We start from the raw sequence: 20,230 nt of genomic DNA on the forward strand, positions 1-20,230 counted from the left end.
AAAAAAAAATCACTGGTTGTTGCAATGTGAAGTTGAGTCTAATTTCTTAATTTAATTTTCATTAACATACAAGGTGTTAAGGATTTGGCATATGGCAAAGCTGAGGGTGCTGCTTTGTGCCCTGCCTAACATTTTTAGGTGACTCTTACTCGGTATATCCTTTGGTGGGTAGCCACTATTTAGCCTATTGTTGCTTGGAAGACCTTGAATATTATCTTCCTTGTCTGTATTATGCTCCCAACTGTAATTTGTTGGTTTAGGTTCAGGATCTGATCTCGTTCGAGATCTCTGAAAATCCAAATGGAAAATAGTTTCTGGTGAACGCAGCAGGCCAGGCAGCATCTCTAGGAAGAGGTACAGTCGACATTCGGGCCGGGACCCTTCGTCAGGACAGCACGGTGACAGCGTTCACCAACAACTTTGATGTGTGTTGCTTGAATTTCTAGCATCTGCAGATTTCCTTGTGTTTGGGAAAATAGTTGGTCATATTTTTTTTTAACCTAGTCTTTTTTTTTGGGTGGGGGGAGGGGGGTTCTCTGACTTGTTTCTCTACAGCCAGAAATGTAGTGAAACAAGGAAGTCAAACTAGCATTCTGTTTTAATCTCATTATGGATCATGGCAAACTGACATTGAACGGGCAAAGATAGTCATTGAGCTTAATTGATATGATACTTAAGAGTATTCTTTTTAAATCCCAAAGAAAGATTTGTAAAGAAATTGCAATGTATATTGATCAATCCTTTTTTTTGTCAATAATGGTATTTTAAAACCTTTTCAGGTTCATATTAGCGTAGGATGATTTTGCAAAGTAATTGGCTGTTTAGACAGTTATCCCTGTGACATCCTGTGTGCCTTATTTCCCAGCTTTATAGTTTAAACTTCCCTTCAACTGCTTATCACTTTAGAAGGTTAACCAATCTGCATTTGCCACTTTGGTCATTGCATTCTGGATCATAACATGTGTATAAAACAAAGGGGTGGGGGGAGTACTTGTTTTGCCAGTTGCCAATTATAAATGTTTCATTAGGACCTGACCCTTTAGTCACTGAACAGTTTCTCTTTCAGGTGTGGGTCAAGCAAGAAGATTTAAGGTAGACAATAAGCATGTGAATGTTTATGTGGGGCAAGAAACAGTTGGCCTGATGACTTGGATTTAAAATTGAATCGAGCACACAACAAAAGTGGTTTCAATGAATCAATAAATTTGATATACTCCTGTCTATCTTTCTATTGAAACTAGTGAATGGATAAAATTGGAAGACAAATTAAAGTGGTTTTCTAAATAAGAAATTTAATGCACTTGTCTGAAGTAGTTTTCCCATCTGTTGGGTTACATCATTTAAAATTACTGCAGTGACAGTAATTGGTATTTTTGTAAAGCATTGTGTGCTTGCACGGTTTAATGGATCTTTGTATTGCTTTTCACAAATACCACGAAGTAAATGTGACCAACCTTGCTATTCAAAGCAGTGGAATTGATTTGGGACTTGACCTTTTGCTATTGACAAGTGCATCCTCATCTAGATGTATTTGTTCAGTTTACATAGCTACTTCCTTACTAAACATGGTTCCTATTCCAATTGGGAATATTTTATTAATTGCAGTTGGAACACCATGACAAAATGTTGCTAAGGATGTGCCCCTGCTAATCAATAAATTGTTGTTACTACTTGGGCCATAAGACATAGGAACAGAATTAGGAATTTGGCCCGTTAAACCTGTCCTGCCATTCCATTATTTATCTGCCTTTTCTCTGTAACCTTTCATGCCCTGATTGATCAAGAACCTTAAATATACCCAGTGAACTGGCTTGCACAGCTGTCTCTGGCACTAAATTCCACAGATTAACCACCCTCTGGTTAAAGATTTTTCCTCACCTCTGTTCTAAATGGACGTCCCTCAATTCTGAATTTTTTTTTTGCCTTCAGGACCTAAATTCTTCCAGTATAGGAAATATCCTTTCCAAATCCACTCTATTCAGGTCTTTCAACATTTGATAGGTTTCAGTGAGTTCCCCCCTCATTCTTCTCAACTCCAGTGAGTACAGGCCTAGAGCTATCATACATCATACATTAAGCTCCTCATACATTAACCCTTTCATTCCTGGGATCATTCTTGTGAACCTCTCCAATGACAACATATCTCTGCTTGGCTAAGGGACATAAAACTGCACTCAATATTCCAAGTATAGTCTGACCAGAGTGTTATAAAGCTTCAGAATTACATCCACGCTTTTGTATTCTACTCTTGAAATAGATGCTAACATTGCATTTGCCTTCCTTACCACCAACTTGACCTGTAAGTTAACCTTTTGGAGAACTCTTCATGAGGACTCCCTTTGAACCTCTGATTTCTGAATTTTCTCCCCATTTACAAAATAGTCCATACTTTTATTCCTTTTGCGAAAGTGTATGACCGTGCATATCTTATACTATTTTCCATCTGCCACTTCTTTGTCCATTCCCTCAATCTAAGTCCTTCTGCAGATATCCTGCTTCTTTAACACCACTGCCCCTCCACCATCTTTGTATCATTTCATAAAGTTGGCCACAAAACCATCAATTTCACCATCCAAATCATTGATATTATATAAGGTGAAAAAAAAAGTCCAATCACCGACCAGTAGTCATCGGCAGCCAACCAGAAAAAGCCCCCTTTATTATCACTCTTTTCCTCCTGCCAGTCAGCCAATCTTCTGTCCATGGTTGAACCTTTCCTGTAATACCATGGGCTCTTGTTAGCAGTCTAATGTGCAGCAACTTGTCAAAGGCCTTCTGAAAGTCTAAATAAACAACATCCACTGATACTCCTTCGTCTTTCCTACATTCTATTTTCTTAAAGAATTCCAACAGATTTGTCAGGCAAGATTTCCTCTTGAGAAAACCATGCTAACTTTGGCCTGTTTTATCGTGTGCCTCCAAGTACCCCAACACTTCATCCTTAATAATGGACTCAACCACTGAAGCCAGGCAAACTGGCCTATATTTTCCTTTCTTCTGCCTCCCTCCCTTTTTAAAGAATGGTGTGACATTTTCAATTTGCCAGCCCTCTGGAACCATTCCAGAATCTAGTGATTCTTGAAAGGTCTTTACTAATGCCTCCACAATCTCTTCAGCTACCTCATTCAGAAACTAGATGACCTACAAGCTCTACAATTTCCAATCTCCTTAGTAATAGTAACAGCACTCACTTCTGCCCTGACACTCTAGCATTTCTAGCACTCTGATAGTGTCTTCCATAGTGAAGACTGATGCAAAATATTTATTAAGTTCATCCATCACTTCTTTGTGTCCCATTACAACCTTTCCAGCGGTTTCAATTTACATTTATTATTAAAGTATAGAACACAGAATAGTACAGCACAGTACAGGCCCCTCGGCCCACAGTGTGGTGCCGATCCTCAAAACCTGCCTCCCATATAACCTCCTGCCTTAATTCCTCCATATACCTGTCTAGTAGTCTCTTAAATTTCACTAGTGTATCTGCCTCCACCACTGACTCAGGCAGGATATTCCACACACCAACCACTCTCTGAGTAAAAAACCTTCCTCTAATATCCCCCCTTGAACTTCCCACCCCTTACCTTAAAGCCATGTCGTCTTGTATTGAGCAGTGGTGCCCTGGAGAAGAGGCGCTAGCTATCCACTCTATCTATTCCTCTTAATATCTTGTATACCTCTATCATGTCTCCTCTCATTCTCCTTCTCTCCAAAGAGTAAAGTCCTAGCTCCCTTAAACTCTGATCATAATCCATAACCTGTAAGCCAGGCAGCATCCTGGTAAATCTCCTCTGTACCCTTTCCAATGCTTTCATATCCTTCCTATAGTGAGGTGACCAGAACTGGACACAGTACTCCAAGTGTGGCCTAACCAGAGTTTTATAGAGCTGCATCATTACTTTGCGACTCCTAAACTCTATCCCTCGACTTATGGAAGCTAACACCCCATAAGCTTTCTTAACTACCCTATCTACCTGTGAGGCAACTTTCAGGGATCTGTGGACATGTACCCCCAGATCCTTCTGCTCCTCCACACTACCAAGTATCCTGCCATTTACTTTGAACTCTGCCTTGGAGTTTGTCCTTCCAAAGTGTACCACCTCACACTTCTCCGGGTTGAACTCCACCTGCCACTTTTCAGCCCACTTCTGCAACCTATCAATGTCCCTCTCTAATCTTCGACAATCCTCTACACTGTCTACAACACCACCAACCTTTGTGTTGTCTACAAACTTGCCAACCCACCCTTCTACCCCCACATCCAGGTCGTTAATAAAAATCACGAAAAGTAGAGGTCCCAGAACAGATCCTTGTGGGACACCACTAGTCACAACCCTCCAATCTGAATGTACTCCCTCCACCACGACCCTCTGCCTTCTGCAGGCAAACCAATTCTGAATCCACCTGGCCAAACTTCCCTGGATCCCATGCCTTTTGACTTTCTGAATAAGCCTACAGTGTGGAACCTTGTCAAATGCCTTACTAAAATCCATATAGATCACATCCACTGCACTATATGCCTGGTCACCTCCTCAAAGAACTCTATCAGGCTTGTTAGACACGATCTGCCCTTCACAAAGCCATGCTGACTGTGCCTGATCAGACCAGGATTCTCTAAATGCCCATACATTCTATCTCTAAGAATCTTTTCCAACAGCTTTCCCACCACAGACGTAAGGCTCACTGGCCTATAATTACCCGGACTATCCCTACTACCTTTTTTGAACAAGGGGACAACATTTGCCTCCCTCCAATCCTCCGGTACCATTCCCGTAGACAAAGAGGACATGAAGATCCTAGCCAGAGGCTCAGCAATCTCTTCCCTCGCCTCGTGGTGCAGCTTGGGGAATATTCAGTCAGGCCCCGGGGACTTATCCGTCCTAATGTATTTTAACAACTCCAACACCACCTCTCCCTTAATATCAACATGCTGCAGAACATCAACCTCACTCATATTGTCCTCATCATTATCAAGTTCCCTCTCATTGGTGAATACCGAAGAGAAGTATTCATTGAGGACCTCGGTCACTTCCACAGCGTCGAGGCACATCTTCCCACCTTTATCTCTAATCAGTCCTACCTTCACTCCTGTCATCCTTTCTTTTTGTTCACATAATTGAAGAATGCCTTGAGGTTTTCCTCTACCCTACTCGCCAAGGCCTTCTCATGCCCCCTTCTTGCTCTTCTCAGCCCCTTCTTAAGCTCCTTTCTTGCTTATATATTCCTCAATAGACCCATCTGATCCTTGCTTCCTAAACCTCATGTATGCTGCCTTCTTCCACCTGACTAGATTCACTTGTAACCCACGGTTCCTTCACCCTACCATTCTTATCTTCCTCACTGGGACAAATTTATCCCTAATATCCTGCAAGAGATCTCTAAACATCAACCACATGTCCACAGTACATTTCCCTGCAAAAACATCATCCCAATTCACACCCGCAAGTTCTAGCCTTATAGCCTCATAATTTGCTCTTTCCCAATTAAAAATTTTCCTGTCCCCTCTGATTCTGTCCTTTTCCATGATAATGCTGAAGGCCAGGGAGCGGTGGTCACTGTCCCCAGATGCTCACCCACTGAGAGATCTGTGACCTGACCCGGTTCATTACCTAATATAGTATAGCATTCCCCCTAGTCGGCCTGTCAACATACTGTGACAGGAATCCATCCTCGACACACTTAACAAACTCTGCCCTGTCCAAACCCTTGGAACTAATCAGGTGCCAATCAATATTCCGGAAGTTAAAGTCACCCATGAGAACAACCCTGTTATTTTTGCACCCTTCCAAAATCTACCTCCCAATCTGCTCCTTGGTATCTCTACTGCTACCAGGCGTCCTATAGAATACTCCCAACAGAGTAACTGCTCCCTTCCTGTTCCTGACTTCCGCCTGTACTGACTCAAAAGAGGATCCTGCTACATTACCCACCCTTTCTGTAGCTGTAATAGTATCCCTGACCAGTAATGCCACCCCTCCTCCCCTTTTACCCCCCCCATCCCTTTTAAAGCACTGAAATCCAGGAATATTGAGAATCCATTCCTGCCCTGGTGCCAGCCAAGTCTTTGTAATGGCCACTACATCATAATTCCATGTACAAACCCCATTTCCAGAAAAGTTGGGATATTTTCCAAAATGCAATAAAAACAAAAATCTGTGATGTTAATTCACGTGAACCTTTATTTAACTGACAAAAGTGCAAAGAAAAGATTCTCAATAGTTTTACTGACCAACTTAATTGTATTTTGTAAACATACACAAATTTAGAATTTGATGACTGCAACACACTTAACAAAAGTTGGGACAGAGTTAAAATAAGATTGAAAAGTGCACAGAATATTCAAGTAACACCAGTTTGGAAGACTCCACATTAAGCAGGCTAATTGGTAGCAGGTGAGGTATCATGACTGGGTATAAAAGTAGCGTCCATCAAAGGCTCAATCTTTGCAAGCAAGGATGGGTCATGATTCACCCCTTTATGCCAAAATTTGTGAGAGAATTGTTAGTTCAAAAGGAACATTTCTCAATGCAAGATTGCGGAGAATTTAGGTCTTTGAACATCTACAGTACATAATATTGTGAAAAGATTCAGAGAATTCAGAGACATCTCAGTGCGTAAAGGGCAAGGTCAGAAACCACTGTTGAATGCGCGTGATCTTTGAGCCCTCAGGCGGCACTGCCTAAGAAACTGTCATGCTACTGTGACAATTATAGCCACCTGGGCTCGGGAGTACTTCGGAAAACCATTGTCACTCAACACAGTCCGTCGCTGCATCCAGAAATGCAACTTGAAACTGTATTACGCAAGGAGGAAGCCATACATCAACTCTATGCAGAAACGCCGGCGAGTTCTCTGGGCCCGAGCTCATCTCAGATGGATCGAAAGACTGTGGAACCGTGTGCTGTGGTTAGATGAGTCCACATTTCAGCTAGTTTTCGGAAAAAACGGGCGTCGAGTTCTCCGTGCCAAAGATGAAAACGACCATCCAGACTGTTGTCAGCGAAAGGTGCAAGAGCCAGCATCTGTGATGGTATGGGGGTGCATTAGTGCCCACAGCATGGGTGAGTTGCATGTATGTGAAGGTACCATTGACTCTGAGACGTATATTAGGATCTTAGAGAGACATATGTTGCCATCATGGTGACGTCTTTTCCCGGGACGTCCATGCTTATTTCAGCAGGACAATACCAGACCACATTCTGCACAGGCTACAACAGTGTGGCTTTGTAGACACAGAGTGCGTGTGCTTGACTGGCCTGCTGCCAGTCCAGATCTATCTCCTATTGAAAATGTATGGCGCATCATGAAGAGGAGAATCAGACAACGGAGACTACGGACTGTTGAGCAGCTGAAGCAAGAATGGACAAAATTTCCAATTGCAAATCTACTACAATTAGTATCCTCAGTTCCAAAACGATTAAAAAGTGTTATTAAAAGGAAAGGTGACGTAACATAATGGTAAACATGCCTCTGTCCCAACTTTTGTTGAGTGTGTTGCAGCCATCAAATTCTAAATTTGTGTATGTTTACAAAATGCAATTAAGTTGGTCAGTAAAACTATTGAAAACCTTTTCTTTGTACTTTTGTCAGTTAAATAAAGGTTCACGTGAATTAACATATCACAGATTTTTGTTTTTATTGCATTTTGGAAAATATCCCAACTTTTCTGGAAATGGGGTTTGTATGTATCCAAGCTCCCAGTTCATCACCTTTGTTCCTGATGCTTCTTGAATTGAAGTACATGCATTTTAGTCCTTCTGCCTTCCTACACCCTTTATTCTGCTTCTCTTTCCTCAAAGCCTCTCTATATATTAGATCTGGCTTTACTCCATGCACTTCTTTCACTGCTCTATCGCTCCAGATCCCATCCCCCTTGCAAATTAGTTTAAACCCTCTCGAACCATGCCAGAAACCTACCTGCAAGGATATTGCTCCCCCTCGAGTTCAGCTGCAATCCATCCAATCTGTACAGGTCCCACCTTCCCCAGAAGAGATCCCAATGATCCAAAAATCTAAAACCCTGCTCCCTGCACCAACTCCTCAGCCACGCATTCAACTGCCAACTCCTCCAATTCTTACCATCACTATCACGTAGCACTGGCAACAATCCTGAGAACGCCACCCTTGAGGTCCTGTTCTTCAGCCTTCTGCCTAGTTCCCGAAACTCTCACTTCAGGACCTCATCCCTCTTCCTGCCTATGTCGTTAGTGCCAACATGTATCACGTACAACCCTGAGATTCTTCCTCCCATTGGCAACCATGAAACAAGAAACACAATAAACCAGTTTAAAGAGAACAACGAACACCCAACACACAAAAGAATAAAAGAAATTATACATACAGCCAAAAGCAAGCAAATAACACATTGAATATTAAACATCAAACTGCTGAATCCAAGAAACAGTCCAGGAGTGACAGCTACCGAGCCGCTTCAGTTAAGTGCTGTGTCGATGACTGAAGGCTACAGCCACAAATACAGTTACACAACAGCAAAAAAACAACCAGAAGCAAATGGAACATGAACCTCAGAGTCCTCTGAAAAACAAGTGCACAGCCTTGGATTGCGTTCAGTGCCTGGGATATTAAACATCAAACCAGAGTCCCCCAACGAGAGTCCCACAGCTATGAGCCTCGATTGAACCTTGCATTCTTCGGCTCAAGACTCCTGTATGTTCCTCTGGCGGCAGCGAGAGACAAGCCGAATGCAGATAGATGGCACTGACCAGCTGCTCACCTTCTGCTCTCTTACTTGTTGATTTCAATCTTGCTCTATGCAAACAATAATGGAGCTGATCACGAGTTTGTGTTCTCCCATTAGAAAATGATGTCTATATGTTTTGCTCTCAACCTCTGAATTTTCCAGGAGTTGGCAAAAGCATCAGATCACTCAGTTGCCCCAAAAACACATAATCAGAATGGAAATCACAGGCAGCAGTTAATCGCAGTTCAGGAGAAGAAGCACAGTTAAAAGCTTTTGAACTGTCTGCAGGATATTGTTGGTGCATTCGTTGTGGTCTGTTATCACTCTCTTCTGTCTCTGTAACAAGAAAACAGCATACAGAGAAGAGGTGAAGAAACTGTTTGAATGGTGCAATAACCATAACCTTTCACTCAAAAAAAAATATATACACAAAAGAAATGATTGACTTCAGGAAAGTCAAGAGGTATGAGCAAGCTCCACTACTCAAATGGTGAAGCAGTGGAAAGTGTCTCCAGCTTTAAGTTATTGGAAGCGAAAATCATAGAGAAGCTCTCTTGGTCCACCAACACCTCCTTGATAGTAGGGAAGGCACAGCAGCACCTATACAATTTCAGAAGTTTTGAAGAGAGCAAATCTGCTGGTAAATTTTTACCAGTGTGCCACAGAGAGACAATATGGTACACTAGCTGCAACAAGGTCAACCAGAAAGCACTTCAATGAGTGATTTGAGTGATCAGGACTGCATAGAACATCACTGGGATACAACTACCAGATATGGAAACTATCTACAACTCTCGTTCCTATGGTGGTTTCACAACATTGTGATGGACTCATCCCATCTCAGTAATCAGCTGTTCAGTTTCAGTCAGGCAGGAGATACAGAAACATTTCTGCATAGACATTCAGACTGAAGAACAGTTCTCCACAGGGCTGTCATGCAACTGAGCAATGCCCCGGTCACCCTCTCATAGACCAGTATATGGGCAATCTCTAAATGCAATACTTGGGTTTAAATGGGACAGCTACCTTCCTTTGATTTCAGAGCTCTTCGTTTTTGTTTTAATTTCAGCTTTAATTTTTGATGCTATTTTATATTTAATCATTGTATTCGTATTTTATAGCATAGGCATGTGCAGTACTTGAATAGGGCAGCTACTGTTTCCTTTACTCTAGAGCTTTGTTTTTAATTCAGTTGTAACTTCATAATAACTCAGACTTTAAGTTTAGTCATTGTATCTTTGGTAATTGAATTCCCAGTATGCTGTTTTGTACTGAATGAAGTACTGCAATTTCATTGTCCTGAACAATGACAATAAACCTGTAATGAACTAATTAACTATCTTTCCTGCTCTTTCCAAATTTCTCCCAGAGACGTCAGCCATTGCTGTTCAGCCGTCATCCCTGATGGTGTCCTCTTTCAGTTAACTTTGGCCAGCTCCTCTCTCATGCCTCTGTAATTCCCTTTGCTCTACTGTAATACTGATACATCTGATTTTTAGCTTCTTGTTAAACTGTTGGGTAAATTCTATCATATTATGATCAATGCCTCTCAGTGTTCCTTTACCTTGAGCTCCTTAATCAAATCTGATCATTATGTAACACCCAGTCGAGAATTGCTGTTCCCCGAGTGGGCTCAATCACAAGTTGCTTTAAAAAGCTATCTCATAAGCATTCTACATTATCCCTCTCTTGGGATCCAGCACCAACCTGATTTTTTTCAATCTATCTGTATATTGAAATCTTCCCTGATTATCACAACATTGCCTTTCTATCTCTTGTTGTAATTTGTAGCCCAGATCCTAGCTATTGTTCAGAGATCTTGGGTCTTTTTTTTTACTCCTGCAGCTTCTTAATTCTGTCCACAAGGATTCTACACCTTCTGATCCTATATCACTTCTAAAGATTTGATTTCATTTTTTTTAACCAAGAGCCACCCACACCCTCTGCCTATGTGCCTGTCCTTTCGATACAAGCTGAATCATGGATGTTAAGCTTCCAACTCTGATGCCCGCAGCATCATTCCTGCCAATCTGTAACTGCACTACAAGATCATCTACCTTATTCTACATACGTTCAAATATATAACATCTTTGGACCTTTATTCATTACCCTTTTTGATTTTGGCCTTCTGTTACACTCTAACTCATCCCACTGACAACAATTTTACCTTGCCTGCCTGTACTGCTTCATCGTCTCACTAAACACTGCATCTTGTTGTATACCAACTGCCCTATCCTTAACTCTATCAGTCTAGTTCCCATCCCCCTGCCAAATCAGTTTAAACCCTCCCCCACAGCTCTGGCAAACCTGCCCACAGAAATTGCTGTTCCCCTAGTTCCGCCTTGAGTTCAGGTATAGCCCATCCTTTTTGTACTGGCCATGCCTTCACCAGAAGAGATCCCCATGTTTTAGAATTCTGAAACATTGCCAGCTGCACCAATTCTTTAGCCACAAATTCATCATTTGTTTAATCATTCTATTCTTGCCTACTCTGACACATGGCACAGGCAGCAATCCAGAGATTATTACCTACTTAGCTTTCTGCTTAACTCCCTACATTCTCTCTTCAGGGCTCCTTCTTTTTCCTTCTTCTGTCATTGATACCAATATGATCTGTGACTTCCAGCTGTTCACCCTCCCCCTTTAAAATATGTGGATCTGATCCATAAGACAGGAGCAGAATTAGGCCATTTGGCCCACTGAATCATGGCTGATCCTTTTTTCCTCTCCTCAGCCCCGTACTCTGGCCTTCTCCCATAATGTTTGATGCCATGTCAAGAACCTATCAAGCTCTGCCTTAAATACACCCAATGACCTGACTTCCACAGCTGCCTGTGGTATCAAATATCTCAAATTCATTACCCTTTGGCTAAAGAAATTTCTCCACATGTTTTAAATGGATGCCCCTTTAAGCTGAGGCTGTACCCTTTTGTCCTAGACTCCCCCATCATGGGAAACGTCCTTTACACATCTACTCCGTCTTGGCCTTTCAATAGTCGAAAGGTTTTAATGAGATCCTCCACCCCCACCCCCCCGCCAAATCCTTTTAAATACCAGTGTGTACAGACCCAGAGCTATCAAACGTACTTCTTTTGATAACCCTTTCATTCCCAGAATCATCCTTTTTGATCCCCTTCTGAACCCTCTCCAATACTCCCAATGCCAGCACATCTTTTCTTAACTGAGAAGCCCAAAGCCGTTGACAGTACTCAAGGTGAAGCCTCCCAGTACCTTTATAAAGCCTCAGCATCACACCCCTACTCTTGTATTCTAGACTCCTTGAAATGAATGCTAACATTGCATTTGGCTTCCTCAGTTCTGACTATCTGCAAGTTAACCTTTAGGGTGTTCTGCACATGGATTCTCAGGTCCCTTTGCATCTCAAATTTTTGGTTTTTCTCCCCATTTAGAAAATTACCTGCACATTTATTTCCACTACCAACGTGCATTTTCCAATATTGTATTTCATTTGCCACTTCCTTGCCCATTCTCCTAATCTAAGTCATTCTGCAGCCTACCTGTTTCCGTAACACTACCTGCCCCTCCACCATTCTTCATATCATCTGCAAACTTCACAACAAAGCCATTTATTCCATCATCTAAATTATTGATATACAGCATAAAAAGAAGTGGTCCCAACCCCAACCCATGGGGAACGCTACTAGTCACTGGCAGCCAATCAGAAAAGGATCCTTTTATTCCCACTCACTGCCTCCTACCAATCAGCCAATCATCTAACCATTCCAACAACTTTCCTGTAATAATGTGGGCTGTTAATTTGGTAAGCAGCCTTGTGTGACTCTTCGTCAAAGGACTTCTGAAAGTCCAAATATACAACATCCACTGCATCCCTTTTATCTATCCTAGTTGTAATCTCCTCAAAGAATTCCAACAGGTCCGTCAGGTAGGATTCTCCCTGGAGGAAACCATGTTGATTTTGTCCTATCTTGTCATGTATCACCAAGTACTCCATAATCTCATCCTTAACAGTTGACTCCAACATCTTCCCAACCACTGAGGTCAGGCTAACTGGTCTATAATTTCCTTTCTGCTGCCTTCCTCCTTCCTTGGAGTGGAGTGACATTTGCAATTTTCCAGTTGTTTGGCACCCTGCCCGAGTTCAATGATTTTTGAAAGATCATTACTAATGCCCTCTCTACCACTACTTCTTTCAGAACCCTACAGTGCAATTCATCTGCTCCATGTGACTTGTGTACCCTTGGGTCTTTGAGCTTTTTTTGCACCTTCTCCTTTGCTGTGCTAGTAACTGCACTCACTTCTCTCCTCACACCCTTCAATATCTGGTACACTGCTAGAATGCAAAATACTCATTTAGTTCATCTGATATCTCCTTATTCCTTGTTATTATTTCTCCGGCCTCATTTTCAAGCAGTCCCATATCCACTGTCATCTTTTATTTTCTTTATATATTCTTGAAAAGCTTTTACTATCCACTTTGATTATTGTTTGCTAGCTTGCTTTCATATTTCATCTTTTAGCTGCTCTCTGGGTTTTTAAAAGCTTTCTAATTCTCTATCTTCCTGCTAATTTTTGCCTAAGTTTTCCCTCTCTTTTGTTTTTACATTATCTTTGACTTGCCAGCCACAGTTGTACTATTTTTCCATTTGAACATTTCTTCGATTTTTGGAATACATCTATCCTGCATCTTCCTTATTTTTCTCAGAAACTCATGCCATTGCTGCTCTGCTGTCATCTCTGCCAGCACCTCCTTCCAATTTACTTTGGCCAATTCCTCTTTCACTGTAATTTCCTTTACTCCACTGAAATACGGCTACATGGGACTTTATTTTCTCCCCTAATAAATTTCAAGTTGAACTTGATGGTATTGTGATCACTGCTTCCAAGGGTTCTTTTACCTTAAGCTCCCTAATCACCTCTGGTTCATTTCATAACACCCAATCCAGTATAGCTGATCCCCTAGTAGGCTCAAGGACAATCTGCTCTAAAAAGCCATCTCGTAGGTATTCAACAAACTCTCTCTTGAGATCTGTTATCAACCTGATTTTCTCAAACTACCTGCATGTTGAAATCTCCCTTGACTATCATAACATTACCCTTTTGACATGCCTTTTCTATTTCCCGTTGTAAACTGTGGTCACATCCCAGCTACTGTTGGGAGGCCTGTATACAACTGCCATCAGGGTCCTTTGTCATGTGTTTCTACTGATCTGATGCCATTCTTTACCAGCAGAGCTACGCCACCCCATCTACCTACCTTCCTATCACTCTGGTACAACATGTAACCATGGGCATTCAGCTCCCAACTACAACCATCCTTCAGTCATGATTCAGTGATGGCCATAACATCATACCTGACATTCTGTAATAGTACAACAAGATCATCCACCTTGTTTCTTATATTCTGTGTATTGAGATAACACCTCGGGTACTATATTTGAGATTCTTTTTGATTCGGCATCCCTAATGCACTCCCTGTCGGCTGTTATTTTGTCCTATCATCTGCCTGCCTTTCCTGACAATCTGACTGCATGCTCTCTTAGCTTTTTTTTACATGAGGTGGGAACCAGTCCTTTCACTCTGGCTCCCACCTCGCTGCCAAATTAGTTTAAACCCTCCCCAACAGCTGTAACAAACCCGCCCGTGAGAATATTGGTCCCCTTCAGGTTTGGGTGCAACTGTCATACCAGCCCCCAGGAGAGATCACAATGATCCAAGAATCTGAAGCCCTGCCCCTTCACCAGCTTCTCAGCCACGCACTTACCTGCCAAATCATCCTTTTTCTACCCTCACTGGCATGTGGCACAGAAAGCAGTCAGGAAATTACTATCCTGCAAGTCCTCCTCCTCAACTTTCTGCCTAGCTCTCTAAATTCTCTTTTCAGGACTTCTTTGCTTTTCCTTCCTGTGTCATTGGTTACAATATGTACTAAGATATTTGACTGCACTCCATTCCCCTCCAAAGTGCTGTAAATGCAATCCAAGTTGTCTCTAACTGTGGCACCTGGGAGGCAACATACCATTTGGGTGTCCTATTCATGTCTACAGAATTTGTGCCTGTCCCCTGACTATTGAATACCCTATCATTACTGCTTCACTCTCTCCCTCTTTCCTTTCTGTACCACAGACCCAGACCCAGACTCGGTGCCAGTAACCCGGTCTCCGTGCCATTCCCCTGGGAGGTCATCCCCCAATGACGGTATCCAAGACATCGCTGACCCTGGAACCTGGGAGGCAATATTCCACTTGGGTGTCTCTTTTGGAGCCACAGAATTTGTTTTCTGATCTTAACTATGGAATCCTTTTATCACTATTGCACTCTTTCTTCACTGCCCCCCTCCCTGAGCCACAGAGCCTTAAAAGTTGAATTATTTTCAGAATGTGTAGATTTTGATGTGTTCAATTTTGTAGATTAATATAATTTTTTTTTATATTACAGCTAAATATCCACATTCTATTTGAAAGGGATCAGAAATTTGAACAGAGGTTGAATTTATGGGGTGTAAGTACAGATATTAAAAAAGAATTTTCAGATTCTAATGACTGCACCAACTTTTTGAAATACCTTTTTTTTTAATGTAATTCATTTGGAGTTGATGCTACTGTAGTTTCCTTTTCAAAGAATTAAGGATTAGTGTATTTAGGATAGAGCAAAATCGGATTTTGATTTTCTGCTCATTGATTAAACATGGAGTGTTTGCTATAATATTTAATTCCTGAAATTTTAGTTTAAATTGTCATCTGAGTTGTTCTTCTGCAACTGATAAATTAAAGTATTTGCATTTTTAAGTTTTGTTTTTGAAGCATCGTTAGTTAATAATTAGTCAATATTTTCTCTCATTCTGATGTGATTACCTGCATTGAAGAATCCTAGGTATAATTTTATCCCTTGAAAGGGTTGCGTGCAGGAATTGGGATTCCAAGAATTTGTATTTGTAGAAGGTCATAAACTTTGCTCATATTAGACAGTCTTTAACTTTTGAACTGACGCTTTTACCTGTCACGCAGAGCACAAATAGGGGTAAAAACAAAAAAGAAATCATATTTTGCTCGAGTGGAGTTCCTTTCTTTAAAATTACAGTAAGATGAGGGTGTAGTGAGTTCCTGTTTGTTCTTGTGTTCCAGCGCCACCAAAACAATTGCACAGTCTAGACCCATGTGTTTTTAAAAACAGGGCTATCACGATGAAATTCACTGAGAGTGCATTTTATCTATAGGTGAATTGTAAGCTATATGGGGGTGAAGAGAACATTTGTGAATTTAGAACAAGGTATATACCTACCACCCATTGAAGGTAGAGATGAAGTATATTTTTGATTTATAACGAAGAGTAAGTGCAGGGGGCTCAGGAGTTTTAGTTTGCTTCGAACTGTCTTGATTTACTGCATTCCCAGGTTCTTAACACAATTTATCTTTTTCTATTTCTCTTCATGGCTTCTCCAAGCTGATTTTGATTATTAGTTCATGTCATTTTCATTTCTACTAAATCTTTTCCTGGCCTTGGGTGTATCTTCTCTCTTTCAAAACACCATTGCTGTTCTTCAATGTAATCCTCACATTCCCCTCAAATCTATATCTTTTCTGTAGTTTTGTGCTTCAATCAGTCCATTCATCAAGTACATCAGGGGATCTGAACATTTTTTATGCCGTGGATCAATACCATTAAGCAAGGAGTCTGTGGACCCCAGGTTGGAATCTCCTGGTTTAAGCCTTACAAAATTGGAAATATATTCTCAGTTTTTTTTTTGCCCAGGTGGATTGCACTGTCTTATTTTCTGAATACGGTTGGATTAATGTTATGGAATTATTTTTCTGCATACTATTTGACTGTTGTTGGATCTACCAAAGATTTAACTTCAGCCTTTTTTTTAAACAGTGCGGTGCACTTGGTTACATAAATGTACATGTGTATACTGTAAGGACACTTGTGCTTCTGTATTACTTTCCTTCACCTGTCTGCAATTTGTTTTTGCATGCTTGTCTAGCATTTCCAATCTGAATGAACTTTGCTATCTTCTATAGAATATTGGTTATCCGAAGCTGTCATCTATAGCCTAGACTAAAGACTCATTTTTGACTCCATCTTCTTCCCTGGCCATTCTTGGTTTGAAGCTTTTCCTCACAGCCTCAGCATTTAATTCTTTATTAAAGTTGTTTCGGCTTTCATTTCTTTTTAACAACTGGAGTTTCTTAAAGAGAGGATATTAATTTATAATTTGCACTTCTTGTTAGGTGCTTATTTGACAATATATTGGAATTCTTTTCAATTTGTTTTCTATTGGAATGAAACATTTTTTCTTTCTGCACTTCTATACATAAAAGGTTATTGATGTTAGTAAGAGTCAAATGAGCATGACACCTGCGAAGGTTGAAATTACTATGAAGAAAGCTGAGCCTTTATTATGGTCCCGACTTGAACTACCTGCACCTGAGCCTCAGAAGGAAGTCCAGCCACAGGGATCAAGTGATGAAGATTGAATGAAACAAAGAGCAATAGAAGAATATGAAATGGTGACATGGACAATAAGAAGTAGAGAACTTATTGTTGAAGTTGATTTATTATGATATACTTATGTTCTGTTCCATTTTGGAAGTAGTTTTTTCACTGATTGCTTGCCTTATATTTGGGTGCATACTGTAGAGAGAGAATTATGAACATATTACATCTTGCTCTAGATTTAAACTGCAAAGATTTGCATTGTTTAACCTGTGTAACTCAATTATGCAGCGCATATCATGGCCAAATCTATAGCAGCATCCTCAATGACTGAAATTAATATAATGGAAAGTGATTGTTAATGCTCATCTATCAGATGATGTTTTACATAGCCTTGTTAAATCACATTTACTCCTGCTGATATGAAATAATCTACTGAATTTTTCTCAGTAAACTGGAAAAAAAACTAGGGGTAAAAACTACTAGTTTTTATTGGCAAGCTAGGAGAACGGATTGGTGTAAAAGATAAATTAACACTTAGTTCCATGGAAGTTTTAAAAAACACAATTCTGGAGAACTTAGGACACGTGAAGAATAATAGCTAACATTTCAGATCCAGGCCTCTTCATTAGCCAGAGTGAAACAAGTTAGTCAGAGATGGTGGAGAGCAAAGAATGGAACAAAAGTAATTTTTTAATATGCAATGGACATTTAAGGTGAACCTCTGTGTAATGAATGGTACAGTTGAATAATTTGACTTTACAAACATTATGACAGAAATGGCCAGTTCTTGTTCAAATAGCAACTTATCTAAAATTGCTGAACTTAGTCCTGCAGGCTACACTGTAACCAGAAGGAAGATAAGTTTTTTATTGATCTTGTGTTGGGCCCCTTATCAGCACGAGGTCACAGCCAAAGGTCAGACTGGGAATGGGGAAGTGAAGTTCATCCCTGTGAACTGAGCATGCTAAATCTGAAAGAAAACAGAAACATATGCAAGTGAATTCACATGGGAAAAGAACAATTATTAGGATTTTAAACTCAGGTGCTAATTGAACTGATTAGGCTGAATTTTCTAGTAATCCTAAATTTAGCAATGTTTAAATTTTAGTTACTGATTGTTGATTCCATCCATGATTATAATATCACAGACCATGGCACAGTGTAAAGCAATGTTTTTAATTAATAGTATTTAAATAACTGTAATTAGCATGTTGATTCAAAGTACCAACATACCAATTCTTTTAATCCTTGATTTGTGTGAGGATCCAGTCTTGCCATAGTTGCATCCGTAGTGCTGCTGTCCAAGTTATTGAGGGAAGGTATCAGAAAAGTGTGTCAACACAACACATGTTTTCTATGTTTCTGTCCTCCTAGATGTGTTTTGCTATTGATTCTTAATAATTATGTAAACAATTCTTCAAATTAATGTCATCTTTTTTCTGCATGGAGTATGATTTATGAGATCAAGGTTCCATATTATTCATAAGACATTTCTTCCAATTTCTTATTCATTATATGAAAGTCTTGATGTAAAACACTTTTAATTTTCAGGTAAATACTGTATGAGAAAAATCATTAAAATTAGAGGTATGCTGTTCTTTGTATTTTCCAAAAATGTTAATTATTTTGCATTCAAACTTGAAACTACTTTTCATTGAAGTAACTTGAAAGTACATTTCAATATTCATTTGACCTTTGGAGTAATAAACTTTACAGACATCTAAAGAACATTGTGCATATCGTGTCATGATACATATGTGGATGAAGCTATAGGCATACACTATAAACACAGCTTCAGTGTTTCCCTAAATTTTAGACAGTAAAACTTACTTGATTTAAAAGCAAAAAATAAAGACTGAGGCATGTGATTAATTGTATTGTTAGATATCAAAATCAGAACTGATTATATTGAGGGTTTTCTATTTGCATCTTGAATGGGGTGGATAAATGTCTGTGTATACCTAGTGCTCTATATTAGATGTTGCTTCAAAGCAGTTAATGATTCCTAGCTACATATCAAATTGGGGAGTTAAATGGTACACATTGCCATCAAAGGATATGGGTGAAGGAAAATCTTTGTCAGAAATGGTGATATATTTTGTGGATCTTCCTGTTAGCTTTTTTATTTTAACACTGTTGTATTATAGATTTCAATTTCTTTACTACTGTATTTGGTTCACTGTTTCCTCACCAAAATCAAACATCTTTTATACAAAAATTTGAAAACAATTCGTGGTTCCCTTGTTAAACTTGCCTCAATGCTTCATTTATTACCCAACAGACAGCATTAACTAGATAGTTCCAGGAGATGCTGCTTCAGTGAAATTGAAGAAAGATCAGCAACAAAATAGGGATTTATACAGCAAAAGCATTTAGAAAGATCAATTGGTATACTTTCTGTTAAAAATTGGGCAACAGGAACGTTTTGGACAATTAGTGAAATGTAGGCGTTTGCAGCCAATCTATCAACAGTTTTGCTTAACTCTTCAATTGAGAATGAATGTGAAGCCAGATGGATGGGAGAGGGGAAATGAGGTGGGGTTGAAAAGGTAAAGGGCTGAAGAAGGAATCTAATGAGAGGAGAGTGGGCAGTGGAAGAAAGGAAAGGAGTTGGGGCACCAGAGAGAAGGTAATAGGCCGTGAGGAGAAGACGAGGTAAGAGGGGGACTCAAGTGTGGATTGGAAGAAGAGGGTGGGGGGGGGTGGGAAATATCAGAAGTTAGAGAAATCAATGTTCATGCATTGGGTTGGAGTATACCCAGACAGAATATGATGTATTGCTCCTCCAACTTGAGAGTGGCCTCATTGTGACAGTAAAAACCATGAACTGACATGTTGGAATGGGAATGGGCATTGGAATTAAAATGATTGGTGGTCACTGGGAAATCCTTATTATTGCAGATGGAGTGAAGGTGCTCAACAAAGCAGTCCCCCAGTCTACATAGTGTCTCACCAATGTAGAGGAGGCCATAAATCAAATGTTCCCTCCTCCCCAGTAAGTAGTTGGGTATAGATTTAGTTCACTCATCCTTGATGTGTTTTAAGCTTTGATACTGATCCACTGGATTTCTCAAGGGCTTGAAAGATAGATGAGTTCTGTATTTTTCAAGC

The 20,230-nt window shown here is 40.2% G+C and overlaps 1 protein-coding gene across 2 annotated transcripts in view; it reads left to right on the forward strand.

Moving 5' to 3' along the window:
* The window catches only part of LOC134349487 (cysteine and histidine-rich domain-containing protein 1-like), a 53,320-nt gene extending 34,464 nt beyond the window's left edge, over positions 1-18,856 (forward strand). The window contains exons 10-11 of one of the 2 annotated variants that reach the window (XM_063053875.1): positions 15,119-15,181; positions 17,002-18,856. In XM_063053875.1, the coding sequence (XP_062909945.1) occupies positions 15,119-15,181; positions 17,002-17,157 (219 nt within the window). In that variant the 3' untranslated portion in view covers positions 17,158-18,856. Of the gene's footprint in view, positions 1-260; positions 4,296-15,118; positions 15,182-17,001 lie in introns of those variants that run through there. The other variant, XM_063053876.1, reaches the window with a different exon arrangement.
* Positions 18,857-20,230: the final 1,374 nt, after the last annotated feature.

Source organism: Mobula hypostoma, chromosome 7 (assembly GCF_963921235.1).
Source record: "Mobula hypostoma chromosome 7, sMobHyp1.1, whole genome shotgun sequence".
Taxonomy (NCBI): Eukaryota; Metazoa; Chordata; class Chondrichthyes; order Myliobatiformes; family Myliobatidae; genus Mobula; species Mobula hypostoma.